This window comes from Vigna angularis, chromosome 2 (genome assembly GCF_016808095.1).
Source record: "Vigna angularis cultivar LongXiaoDou No.4 chromosome 2, ASM1680809v1, whole genome shotgun sequence".
Lineage (NCBI taxonomy): Eukaryota > Viridiplantae > Streptophyta > Magnoliopsida > Fabales > Fabaceae > Vigna > Vigna angularis.
This window is the reverse complement of record NC_068971.1, coordinates 4,877,238-4,891,741: the sequence shown is the minus strand read 5'-3', so window position 1 is coordinate 4,891,741 and position 14,504 is coordinate 4,877,238. Positions and strand designations below refer to the sequence as shown.

General features: G+C 39.4%; 1 protein-coding gene across 2 annotated transcripts in view; it reads left to right on the top strand.

The window, feature by feature from the left end:
- The window catches only part of LOC108328996 (inositol hexakisphosphate and diphosphoinositol-pentakisphosphate kinase VIP2), a 46,079-nt gene that overhangs the window by 14,952 nt on the left and 16,623 nt on the right, over positions 1 to 14,504 (top strand). For both annotated transcript variants that reach the window (XM_052872273.1, XM_052872272.1), the window contains exons 17-21: positions 1,160 to 1,318; positions 1,455 to 1,497; positions 3,235 to 3,317; positions 3,496 to 3,558; positions 3,649 to 3,723. In XM_052872273.1, the coding sequence (XP_052728233.1) occupies positions 1,160 to 1,318; positions 1,455 to 1,497; positions 3,235 to 3,317; positions 3,496 to 3,558; positions 3,649 to 3,723 (423 nt within the window). The remainder of the gene's footprint in view (positions 1 to 1,159; positions 1,319 to 1,454; positions 1,498 to 3,234; positions 3,318 to 3,495; positions 3,559 to 3,648; positions 3,724 to 14,504) is intronic.

The window sequence follows — 14,504 nt, the reverse complement described above, 5'->3', positions numbered from 1 at the left end:
GCTGAAGTCTGTATTCCACTGTAAAGAATTCATTAAAGAGAGATTTTGTAATCTACAAAATTGAATTGTATTATTGCGGTTTGTGGTCATGAATATATGCAATGCAATCTGATTGCCTAAGCTGCTAGTTATTTAGTTAAGATCATGTTATACAATGACAGACTCTTGCTGTCCTAAAAGAATGACAGATGGCTACTAACTATTGCATGGTGCTGACTCAATGCTCAGTCAGCTTATCATACAACAGTAACATAACACTGATACAGAAAATAGCCTATCACTACTTATACTATCACATTGATTGTGTGCTACTAACTCATGAATTAGTATGTGGTATAAAATCCAATTTTCCTTGCTGTGCTAAGTCCATGATTATATATACAAGAAAAGAAAGGAAAACTGAAGACACAGCTTCCTGCTAGATCTGGATATATGCAAATATTTGATTGGTGACATTGCTGTCTTGATGATTTGATCATGTGTTAGGAACCCATAATTGAAAAAAGAAAGAAGAGTAATATTCTTTATTGTATAGACTAAAAAGAACACAAAAATAGAAGAACACTCTCTCCTCCAAGGGTTTCCCCTTCACAAAGAGCTAAAGCTCAATCTACAAAATTATCCAAGAGTCCTTCACATACCAGGACTCCCCAACTATATAAAGGAAACCTCACTCTAACAACCTAACTAACAATTACTTCTTAATCTGTTTTCTCCTATTATATCCTATCATCATGTGAGAAGAAGACCGACCAAAAAGCCAATAGGAATGGTTGATCAGATGAGCGATAAATGATAAACTGATAGAGATTAAGAAAGACCAAGGAAAAAGAGAAACCATTATAAAGGAATGGTAATTTTCTTATAGAACATAATGACAGTTTTTTATCATAGCTATCCGTTCTTGTGGGAAAGGCTTTTGGTGTTTTTTCTGTGTTTTTATCGAGATAAAAGAGCACAGGTACTGTGTTACACTTAGAGAAACTTGTCTATTACTTGTGGCGTGCTACCCATGTTTCTTGCAAAAGAGGAAGACAATATCCTTACACACATGACTCTTGAAGCTTGAATAACAACATCTTTGATGTTTTATTTTCATAATTTTAATAAACAAGTCTTGAGATGCAGTGTACTTTTGTTTTGTTTTATTCAATGTCAGGGTGGGCATTTCTCTGGCATATATAGAAAGGTTCAACTAAAGCCACTAAAGTGGATCAAAGTGGCGAAAAGCAGTGGTGAAGGAGAAGAGGAACGACCTGTTGAAGCTCTGATGGTTCTTAAATATGGGGGTGTTCTTACACATGCTGGCAGAAAGCAGGTTCAGATTTATAAACACATCAGAGAATGTTTCTGCTCAGTTTGAGTTTGATTGTATTTCTGTTGTCGAGACTTAGGTGAGATTTGTATTTGTGATCTTCTTTCCAGCTGTGCTAATTTTGTTTTTTTCTTTGTAGGCTGAAGAACTAGGGAGATATTTCCGGAATAATATGTATCCAGGTACCTCAACTAATTTTTTTGTCAGCATTGCATTCTGAAGTTTTAACTAAAAGGCACTGAGACATGCTAGGGCTGATTTTTTTTTTCTGGAATTAACTGCAGAAGTAGTATGACTGATTTTCTATTTTGATATATGTGTATACTATTTGAAAGTGTTCTTTCAAGTAGGAATGATGGTTGCCTAATTGTGTGCTGAAAGAGATATAAAAATACCTATGGGTCGGTGCACACTTGCTTTTTATAGATTTGATACTGATGGGTTGTATTGTTTTGGCTTCATCACAATATGTAGTACCCACGTATTAAAAGCATTCTTTGATCTTATAGTCACCAAGGAGCTTCCGGAAACAGTATCTCAGGAACTTGTAATTTGGGAATGACGATATGTATTCACAAACTTGAGGGGTAGTATGAAGCACCAATCCTTTAATTTGCTTCACGTATCAATATCTGATACATGCTTAATACCAATACTCTTCGACACTCCATGAATATGTATTGGAAGTATCTTAACCTTTTGAGGCATCAATATGTTGGCTGAAGTGTCCACACTTTTAATGCAGACATGTGCAATATAGAAACATATAATTGTGTCTCTTCATAAACCAGAGAGGGCAATTGTTATCTTTATGAATTATTTTAAAACATTAATGAGATTGATAATGTTATTCCTATAAGTAGTTTATGATGACATTGATTAATACTTCTTTTATTTCAACAATGTCTCTGAAATGGGTTTTTACTTTGGATTTGCACAATTGTAGTTATGCATTTGATATGTTATATGAATTTTTAAATATGTATCTTATATGTATAGTACCTTGTTATTTTTAGAGTGTATTGCCGTATCATATTTTTGTATCATATTTTTGTATCATATGGTAGACATTTTAGGATATGAAAAAAATTAGTCTCAAAATTTGTTTATATTTTTATTGTTTCCCTATATTGCTTTTTAGGCTTAGCTGTGTTCCCTATAAATGGTTGACTAGAGTTTGTATTTAAATTGTATGGAATATATCAAAGTTTCTTTTCTTTTGACTGATATACTGCTATCAATTGTTTTATTTGAATTTCTCTTCAACTGTTGTAAATAGTAAATTATTAGGATAAAGATATTCTCAATATTTTCATAGTAATCAAGAAAAAAAAATATCTTTAGAATCTTCCTGTTCATTTTTGCATATTTCTATTTTCTTGTTTTAAAGGTTTTGATTATTACACAAGGATAATGAGAATGTAATTAGTGTGATTGTTATCAATAAAACAATTCTTTGTCTTCTTACATAGTTCACATTTAACGAAAAAGTTCAATTTGATGTTTAGATGTGCTGGGATATACATAAGAAAAATGTAACAGAATATATTGTGAAACGGACTTACATCTTAAGAAATACAGAATGTATTTAAATGTTTTAGAAAGGTTTTTAAGATGATTTTAGTCCATCTTACTGAGTTCAAAATCTGTTTGAATTGTTTCTTTGCATTATGAAACAGATTTTCCTAGTCATTTAAAATGATTTCTGTTTTTGACCAATTTGGGGAAAAATAGGAAGAATCATACATGTACAGTTTGTGAATGTGTGTATACATCATACTGTCATGCTTAAAACATGAGAGTGTTACTTATGTTTTAGTCAGAACGATATATTTCAAATATGATCTTTCACTCTTCTTGTAATATAGACATGACAAGGGATTGTACACACAAGCAAATTAAATTCTTAAATGTTGCAGGAGAAGGTACAGGGCTGCTTCGCCTCCATAGCACATACCGTCATGATCTTAAGATATACAGCTCTGATGAGGGTCGTGTACAGGTATGGGCTGCCTCACTTACTTCTTGCAACTAAAAGGAGGCCTTAACTTCCTGATTGGTTCTGGAAGCTAGTACTCCCCTTCTTATATAACTATTTTCGTTTGATTATGTTACTAACTGTCATTATCTGTCAAAAATGCATTGTTTATGAACCATTTTATATTGGTCCGTGTTAACAGATGTCTGCAGCTGCTTTTGCCAAAGGTCTTCTTGACCTTGAAGGGCAGCTAACACCAATCCTGGTTTGTTTGTTTTCTAAATTTCTGTAAAGTTATTTTATGATCTATTTTTTGTGTTGGATATATATTTGACTTAAATAATTGTAATGTTAGGTTTCACTTGTTAGTAAGGACTCCTCCATGTTGGATGGGCTTGACAATGCCAGTATTGAAATGGAAGAAGCCAAGGTTTGAAGTGTTTACATTGATTTGTGTTCTTGTTGTATGTTATAGGCATTACAGTAGTGATGAAAACTTGAAAATTTGTTCAACGTCAAAGACCGATGATGGCTGAGAATTGTTTTATTTCTTAGATACCCCCTCATCCAAGGGCCCTTTTTTCTTGTAGAGTTATTAGAGATGAAAACCATTCACGTGCTTTTGTCTAAGAGGTCAAACTTTTGGGATTGTGAGTAATACTAGCAACATATTGTATAACAAATGCTTTCCAATTTCTACTACAACAAAACCTATCCCACTAGGTAAGGCCATCAGCTATATAGATTACACACACCATTTGGCTCAATTAAAGACCAAAGTTTCTGCAATGTTATTTATGCAAAGTCCCTCTTTGACCACTTTCTCCAGTCTTGGCCTCCCTCTCCTATTCATAGGATTAGAAATCATATAACTAACATCTCTCATGGATGCCTTGAGGCCTTCTTCACATATCCAAACTCTAAACCATCTTAATTGATTTTCTGTTATCTTTTCCTCAATCACTGCTGCAACAATCTCTTCTCAAATACATTCATTTTGTATCCTGACGTTTCTTTGTTGACCCACATCCTTGGTTTCTATTTTGGGTTATACAGTAGAAGGGTTGATCCATTTTTTTACCTGTATATTTTTGTTAAATTGAATGAGAATTCTAGCACCTTTGTGATGGAACCTGTTATGCAAGGTCCTTTGGATGAGGGTGCTAGACCCAAAAGAGTGGTGAAAAGACCAGCTGGGTGGTCTGATTTCATTCATCACTAATATATTCTATTTTAATTGTTCTGTTGGTGCTAAATGTTCTAGAAGAAGTTAGTTAGAGTTTTTGTTGTTATTTGGCCTGTGTGCCACCTGTCCTAGAGGAATCTTTGGAGTAACTATTTTAATGCTGTACTGTGCTTGAAAAAGGGAAGAAAAATATATTTCATTCTCTTCTCATAAACTTCTTAGGAGGCTCCTGACCTCGAATTCAGGTTTTTCTGTCTCAACATATAACATTTGGTGCTTTCATTGCGTTCTCTCCCATGGCCGACAACACACGCCTTAAAACCCTTTCTGATAAGCTTGATGAAATGCTTTCACAGATGTCAATCGTTTCCACCCAAATGACTGATATGCACAATCGCCTTTCTCACTTGGAATCTACTCCAACCCCTCCACCATTCCATTCCATTGACCATACACCTTCCCAACGTCATTTCTTGAAACTGGATGTACCTCGTTTTGACGGTACTGATCCTGTTGGCTGGATTTTTAAAATCACCCAATTTTTTGACTATCATAATACACCTGACGAGGAACGTATCACTGTTGCATCCTTCTATCTTGATGGGGCGGCTTTGGCATGGTTTCAATGGATGTACCGTAACGGCCAAATTCTTTCCTGGACTCATTTGCTGCAAGCTCTCGAGGCCAGATTTGCTCCCACCGCATTTGAAGATCCAAGGGGTAAGCTCTTTAAACTTTCTCAGACATCCTCTGTTTCTGCTTACCTTAATGAGTTTGAGGCCACGGCAAATCGCGTGACTGGGTTGTCACCGCCCTTCTTATTGAGTTGTTTCCTCTCCGGCCTCAAATCGGAAATCCGCCGTGAGGTGGTGGCTCAACAACCACAGACGTTGTCGCTAGCAGTGGGTTTGGCTCGGTTGCAGGAAGAAAAATTATGGGATTTTTCTAGGGTTCAACGTGTTAAACCACTCTCATCCTGGCCATCTTCATCCCCTACGCGCACTATTCCAACTCCTATACAGCAACCACCACCGAAACCTCTTCCTCCCATTTTGCCTTCTCCATCTCCAAAAACCCGTTATCGTCAGTTATCGGAAATAGAGATGGCGGAGCGCCGTGAGAAGGGGCTTTGCTTTAATTGTGATCAGAAATACTCACGCTCTCATCGGTGCCCAGCTCGATTCCTTCTTCTTATCGCTGAAGAAGATGAGTCCGCGAGCGGGTTGGCCTCAGATCCAACAAGTTTGACTCCTGAACTGCGAATGGATGAACAGCCTATACAACCCATGGATTTATTAGACTTACCGGCTCAAATTAGTTTACATGCTTTGTCAGGCGCCGGGGCCCCAGAAACCCTCCGTCTCACGGGTCATATTGGCCAAAACCCGATCCGTGTGTTGGTAGATGGGGGTAGCACCCATAATTTCATTCAAAAGGAAGTGGCAATTGTTAACTCTTTGGCAAGTGTACCAAATCGTTCAAAGTAATAAACCGGTAAGACCAGATATCGTTTCCCAAGAGACTCGTGTAATACTTTAAAACCGTATAATAAGTTAACTAACTTAGACTAAGAATAACATCATTTTGGTATGATTCAAGTGTAATAAAATTTACATTCATAAATATGTGATAAAATGAACGTCTTAGAGGCTAAAAGATTGAAAATGGTTAATGGATAATGAAACAATATGGATGAGATGTTGGAGAATGATTGTAATTACTACGCTATCATGCAAATGCACATTACTACTTCATCAATTGATTGCGTTTGTCAACCTTCCTATTATACTTAGACCCAATTCCTTGGTAGAAAAAGCCTAGACTCACTTTTGCAGTCCCAATTCCTTGGTAACCTAGAAAGTTCATCTGCATTACAATTAGAGGTTTATGACAACTAAAGGATCAAGCTCCATTCCTAGATACAATCTCCTATAGGTGTTAATTCCAGTTCAAGATCCACACAATATTTTCCAATATCTAGCAAATCTTAGAATCATGCTATGGTTGATCAAGTCACAACAAGCTTTAAGAGAAGGAAATTAAACACTCACAATCAAATGAAAGAAGCTTAAATTCATTAAAACTCAAGTGCATTTACATGAAAGTTTCGTAACTACATCATTCCCCAACAAAATTGAAATTAGTTCTCCATAGTCATGGAGAACTTGAGCTTACAATGGAGAAAAATGGAAGAATGGGGATCCAAGGAGGAAGGATGGAGAGTTTCCACTGCCCAAAACCAGCTCCCTTAGGTCCGAAAATGGTGTTCCAAGCTTCAGCCGCCAAGAAGATACCACCCTCAGTTACAGAATGCTTTAAATAGATCTAGGGTTCCAGGTCAGCAGAGGTCGCGCCCGGGCGCCCTCCTCAGTCGCGCCCAAGCGCGAAACTTTCGCAGAAGGTCGCGCCCGGGCGCCCTCTTTCTCGCGCCCAGGCGCGGAGCTCTCGCAGAAGGTCGCGCCCGGGCGCCCTCTTGGTCGCGCCCAGGCGCGGAGCTCGCGCAGATGGTCGCGCCCAGGCGCCCTCTTGGTCGCGCCCGGGCGCGAGGCTTGCGCAGAAAATTGGCATTTTGCCTCCTTCTTCTTAGGCGCTTAGGTGTGAACTTCCTTCCCTGCTCCATCAGATCCTGCTTTTGTATCTTTTCCTTGCTCCCGTTCTTGGTAAATACAATACTTCTCCAATAACTTGCAAATCACCTACGAATTTGAGGAATTAATGACGAAAACTTAAATATAAAGCTTAAGCTAGACTTATTCACAAACTTAGATAAAAAGGGAGGATTAAACATGTTTCAAGCTTAAAAAGGGTAGATTTGGTACAAGAATTGGTTCAAAGATAATGGTAAAAATTACCGTTATCACAACCCCAAACTTGAAATCTTGCTTGTCCTCAAGCAGAAAAACAAACAAATGAACTGGTTTGAACAAACAACTCAACTTTAATGCTTCATCACTCAACACGAGTAAAATTCAATTATGCTTGCTCATCATGTTGACTTGATTTTTGTCACAAGAGGTGAAGCTTTTACTGATGGTACTCACAAAATTACAAAATTAAACATCAGCTATGTTCTATGAGGGACTAACACACATGGCAAAAGTATTTTCTTAACTAACATGGAACCCTTCCTCTGAAAAGAAACTGTTTCTCTCACTTTCACAGGTGTATGGGGATGTGTGTCTCTCACTCAATCATCACAATATCACACAATTGGACTTTGCCTTTCATTTCCCTTACAATGAACACACTTACCTATAAAATTGAAGTACAAGAACATTCAAGGCTCTACAAGGGTTAGGTTAAGAAGGAGCTTTGGTTTTTCTAGGCAAAACTAATACTAAGAGAGCATTCATTTTAGCATAAGATAACAAAGTCTCGCGTACTTCCACCAATTGTAAGCAAATCTTACTTCCTTTTCCCTTTTTGTAGTATTTTTAAATTTTTTTTTTTTTTTTTTTTTTTTTTTTTGTCACCTCAAATACCCCAAACTTGAACCATTTTCCTGTACCCCACTAGAATGCTCATCTTAGCTTAAGGTAGAGGGATTACAAATTTTTCAGATTGCTTTTTAAGGTTCATGGATACATAAGGTTACAAAAGGCTATGGGTTCAAAAACTTAAGACAACAAAGGAAGAACAAGACAACCTTGATCATGTGTATTGAACAAGTAAATGATCCACTTCAGGGAAAATCAGGCAAAACTCAATTGTGCTTCTAAAGTGAAATCATTCAACAATAATTCTGGAGCACAAAATCTCACTAGGTTACTTAGGGTTCCATATTTGTTTTCAAACACAATGCCATGCATATTAATCACAAGAAGAACAGCGCATGAAATTCATTCAGTCGAGCGTAACCACAGTGAACAAACTACACAACTCGATCTTAATTTCTCAAAGTCTCGCAGAGTAAGAGCAAACATAAGCGATTTCTAATCAAGTCAAGTTCAAAACATTTTCATCAACATGTTCATTCAACCAAGTTCAAAATTTAACCAAAAGTACGAAAATTAAATTAACTACGGAAATTAAAGCATGAAAGTAGTAATTGTTTATGAAAGAGATGAAAGTTGCCCGTCTCATTGTCTCATCTGTCTCCTCAAGAATCACTCTCAGTGTCCTCCTCTTCTTCTTCCTCTTCAGATTGCTCCTCCTCATCTTCCTCTTCAGATTGATCCTCTTCCATTGCTTGAGCTCCAGAGGATGTTCCAGCTCCCCCATCAGTAGAGGTCTGGTCCCCAGGCCAAGCTACTCTTGCAGCATACTCCTCAGAAGTCATGAAACCTGGGTGAGAGGAGGCATAGACCTGACGCATCATGTCTGCGTGAGCAAGGCCCATCCTGTGGAGTGCTTCCAGCTTAGCATTGAGGTCAGCCATATTGAAGGGGTTGTGTGGGCCGTCTTCTTCAGGCTGTGCAGGTGGGTCTGGATGATTTCTCCTATGCCGTCTAGGTGGCTGGGGTGCAGGAATGTTTTGACCCTCCTCATCAATTAAGCAGTATTGCAGGTAATAGGATCGATCAATGGTTTTCCTTGGTTTCTCAAATGGAGGCATTGAAGTGTCAACCCCAGCAATCTCACATATGTGAGTGATCAGAGATGGGTGGCCTAGTGGAGTGTTGCTCAGTGCAGTATGGGCACAGTCATTGATCTCATGTGCAATAATGTTACCCACATTGATTGGCTGACCCTGCAATATAAAGAAAAGGAGAAGTGCTCTACTCACATTGAGGTCAGACATATGGGAGCATGGAGAAATGTTTGCATGTATGAATGCCATCCAATATTTGGAGAGAGGTGTAAGAAAGGAACGCTTGATGTGCAATGGTTGTGCCTGTCTATTTCTATGAAAGTGGCCTCTTGGGAGGCACAAAGTCCTCTCAACCTCCTGATAGTCTATCCCTGCAAAATTAGTCCGGTTTGCGTCTGAATAATGACATGGTGAATTGCCCCCTGGCCACTGAGTGTTGAAGAAAGAGTTGATTGTATTTGCATCAAAAGCCACTGGCCTCCCTCGCACATAACTTGTGAACGGCTGTGGTTCGTCTGAATAGCTGCGAGCATTGGCATAGAATTCCCGGACTACATCAATATTAGTCGGTTCAGGGAAGGAGATAAGATTGCTCCAGTGTCGACGCCACACCTCTTGGGCAAATTGTGGTTCCTCCCGAGGTAGCTGTTCTACTACTCTTTCCATAAGGAGCCGTCTGTTTTGAGACTCCTCAAAATTTTTCTTATGTCGCTGGGAGAGGAAGGTTTGAGGTTTTGAGTGCTTCTTTTGCTTTTGCCTCTTTGTTGCTATGGTTTTGATTCTTTTGCTTCCTGAAACAGAGGCCATTTCTGCACAAACATGCAAGCATTGTGAATGTAAGGAGGGGACACAGAAATATCAAAGTGAGAAGTAACGTTTGTGCAACGGTTGTGCATTCATGGCTCAAGAGCATACACAAACAATTAGGACACTCAATCACAGACAATTACAAGGAAATCAAAAGACAAAAATAAACAAAACGTATGAAAAGCTCAACCATGGCCAAATGCTGGCCGAACCAGTCGCGCCCGAGCGCGACCTGCAAGGGGCGCCTGGGCGCGACTTCTGCAGAAAAAATTCTGCAGAAGGGTTCCTTCTTCTCTACCTATTTTTGAGGGTTTTGGACTTTTTAGATAGCAAACCAACATACAAGCAATTCAAATGAACAACAAGGACAAAATCAAAGCAGTCTAAACAGAGATGAAACAGAGAAAATTGGAAAAACATCAGAAGATCAATGCATGGGCCAATCTTGGCCGAACCAGTCGCGCCCAGGCGCGACACTGCAAGGGGCGCCCGGGCGCGAGTTTCTGCAGAGTGCAGAACTCAGTGGCAGTGGTTGGGTTCCACTTTTCCATGATCAATCACGCATTCAAACAGTTTAATTGAACAAACCTACTCTAAGACACACAAAAATCTACTCTTAAAAGCAAAAGATTTTCAAAAACAAGCAAACGAAAGTAAAACCTACTTGATTTGGAGAATCAAAATTGATTTTTGAAATTGGGGATTTTGAGAGAGTTGAGAGCTTGACCGTGATTGCCCAAAGAAAACGGATTTGGTGAGGAGAAGGAGTGGGTGTGATGTGTAAGTGATAAAGTTGAGTGGGTGTTTTGAGTTGGGGATAGGTTTACCAAGTGAGAGAGTTCACAATGATGAGTGGGATGGTTGTTGAGTGGTGGCAGTTTGTGTGGCTTAGATGGAAGGGTATGGTGGTTTTGGGGTTTTTTTTTTTTTTTTTTTTTTTTTTTGGAAAGAATATGCACGAGAGAGAGGGAGAGAAGGCTGGAAATTAGGGTTTGTAAATGAGGGGAAAATCTGACCACTGTGCACTTAAGAAGCAGTTGGATTGGGTCTGCATAAGTCGCGCCCGAGCGCCCCTCGTGTGGAGGGCGCCCGGGCGCGCCCAGCACGCTGCTGTCTCGTGCCTGGGCGCGTCTGGTCAGGGGGCTTGGGCGTGAATTCTGCAGAATTTCAGCAGACTGCAGAATGGCTCAACTCACAGTACCATTTTCTGATTTTTGCATTTTCTAGCTCTCAAAGCACCCAAGAACACCTTATTTTTATCAAACACGTTTGCTTAAATCTCCAATAAGGGAAATTCACTTGAAGAATCAAATTGAAGGTGTTCAATTTCACAAATTTTCAACATTCTCCAAAACAAGCAATTAAAAATCAAGACACAACACAATCACACTATTCACATCTCAAGCTACACAACACACTAACATGCTTTCACACAGACACAAATTAACAAGTTCTAAAATACATTCAAACAATCAAAATAACACACAAATAACAACATAACACTGAAGGAAGGTTAGAAAGCTGGGTTGCCTCCCAATAAGCGCTTGTTTAACGTCATTAGCTTGACACACTGATGCTCATGGATCTGAGAGATGAATGATTGTTGTGAGACGCTGAATCTCACCGCCTAGGTACTGTTTCAGCCTCTGTCCATTTACCACCCAACTTCTGTTTGGATCATCTGCTGCAGGGTTAACCAACTCAATAGCCCCATGGGGCTTTACCTCCTTTATGATGAACGGTCCAGACCACTTTGATTTCAACTTGCCTTGAAGAATTTTGAATCTTGAATTGAAGAGTAAAACTTGTTGGCCAGGTTGAAACTCTCTCTTTAAGAGCTTTTTGTCATGATACAACTTAACCTTCTCTTTGTAATTCTTGGAGTTATCATAAGCTGTCAATCTCATTTCTTCCAACTCCTGTAATTGCAACTTCCTCTTTTCTGCAGACAAGGTAGAATCAAAGTTCAAGAACTTCAGGGCCCAATAAGCTTTGTGCTCCATCTCCACCGGTAAATGACAGGATTTGCCATAGACTAGTTGAAAGGGAGTCATCCCAACAGGTGTTTTCATTGCAGTCCTGTAGGCCCACAGAGCATCATCCAGCTTTAATGACCAATCCTTCCTGGAAGAAGAAACAGTTTTCTCCAGAATCCTCTTGATTTCTCTATTTGATACTTCCGCTTGCCCATTGGTTTGAGGATGATATGGGGAAGCAACTTTATGTTTCACCTCATAGTTTTTTAGTATCTTTTCAAGCTGATAGTTGCAGAAATGTGATCCTCCATCGCTGATAAGAATTCTTGGCACCCCAAATCTTGAGAATATGTTTTTCCTCAAGAATTTAATCACAGTGGTTGCATCATTCTTCTGACATGCTACTGCTTCCACCCATTTGCTAACATAGTCTACTGCAACCAGAATATACTCATTAGTATAAGATGAAGGTAGGGGACCGACAAAATCAATGCCCCAGCAATCAAAAACCTCAACTTCCAGGATGCTTTGTAGAGGCATTTCATGCCTTCTTGAGATAGTGCCCACTCTTTGACATTTATCACAACGCTTGGCGTGGGCATAAGCATCCTTGAATATAGTAGGCCAGTAAAATCCAGATTGGAGGACTTTGGCAGCTGTTCTTTCACCATTGAAGTGTCCTCCATAGGGTGAATTATGGCAATGCCACAAGATTCCTGCTGATTCTTCTTCAGTAACACACCGCCTCAAGAGATTGTCAGCTCCTAGTTTGAATAAATAGGGATCATCCCAAACAAACTGCTTAGCATCATTTAAGAATTTCTTCTTTTGTTGCCATGAAAGATCATCTGGAAGGATTCCCGCAGCTTTGAAATTAGCTATGTCAGCAAACCAGGGCCTTTGTTGGATGTGCAAGAGAGTTTCATCAGAAAAGGATTCCCGGATCTCTTCTTCTTTACTTGTAACTTCATCATTGATGAGCCGGGACAGATGATCAACAATGCCTTTCTTGTCATGAATGTGCACGTCAAACTCTTGTAGTAAGAGCACCCATCTGATCAAGCGCGGTTTGGAATCAGGTTTGGTGAGCAAGTACTTGATGGCAGCATGATCAGTGTATATTATCACCTTAGACCCAATGAGATAGGGCCTAAATTTTTCCAACGCATACACTATGGCCAGAAACTCCTTTTCTGTGGTTGCATAATTTAGTTGTGCTCCATTCAAGACTTTGCTAGCATAGTAGATTGTGTGGAACACTTTCTCTCTTCTCTGTCCAAGCACTGCACCAATAGCATAGTCGCTAGCATCACACATTAATTCAAAATCTTTGTTCCAATCAGGGGATATGATCACCGGAGCGGAAATTAGCTTGGCTTTCAATGCTTCAAATGCCTTCAAGCATTCCTCATTCAGTTCAAATGGTGTATCTTTTACAAGGAGATTGCTTAAGGGCTTAGCAATCTTGGAGAAATCTTGAATGAATCTTCTATAAAAGCCAGCATGCCCAAGAAAGCTTCGAATTCCTTTCACATTAGTTGGTGGTGGAAGCTTTTCAATGACTTCCACTTTAGCTATGTCCACTTCAATTCCTTTGGAAGAAATTTTATGCCCCAAAACAATCCCTTCCGTTACCATGAAGTGACATTTCTCCCAGTTAAGAATGAGGTTGGTTTGGATGCATCTCTTCAACACTGTTTCTAAATTGGCCAGACATAGGTCAAATGAGCTTCCAAACACTGAGAAGTCGTCCATGAAGACTTCTATACATTTCTCCACAAGATCGGAGAATATAGCTTGCATGCATCTTTGAAAGGTGGCAGGGGCGTTGCAAAGTCCAAAAGGCATCTTTCTATAGGCGAATATACCGAAGGGGCACGTGAATGCGGTCTTTTCTTGATCTTTTGGATCGACAGCTATTTGATTATAGCCAGAATAACCGTCCAAAAAGCAGTAGAAAGCTTGCCCTGCTAATCTCTCCAGCATTTGATCCATAAAGGGGAGTGGAAAATGGTCTTTTCGTGTGGCCTTATTTAACTTCCGGTAGTCAATGCACATTCTCCAACCAGTGACAGTTCGTGTAGGTATAAGCTCATTTTTCTCATTACATATAACTGTCATGCCGCCCTTCTTCGGGACCACTTGCACAGGACTTACCCATGTGCTATCAGAGATAGGATAAATGATCCCTGCCTCAAGAAGCTTGAGAACCTCTTTTCTCACCTCCTCTTTCATGACTGGATTTAGCCTTCTTTGAGGTTGAGTTGCTGGTTTAAAATCATCTTCCATAAAAATGCGGTGCATGCAATAAGTTGGACTTATCCCCTTTAAATCAGAGATAGACCATCCTACAGCTCCTTTGTTTCTTTTCAACACTTCAATCAACTTTTTCTCTTCAGTAGATGATAAGGAACTGCTGATAATCACAGGCTTGTTGTTACCCTTATCTAGAAAAACATACTTTAAATGAGAGGGTAAAATTTTTAGTTCAAGCTTCTTCTCTTCCACCATGACATCAGTCTTTATATCTTCAATCTGCACCTCATGAGATGGGATCTCCTTCAGCACATCCAAATCTGTTAAACGTTCTTCAATCATTCTCTCTTCTTCTTCATTGAGAGATTCACGTGCATCTATGAGTGTTTTTATCAGCGGGGACGACACATGTATCTCCCTTTCTACCGTTATGCAGGCTTCGTCAAGCACATCAA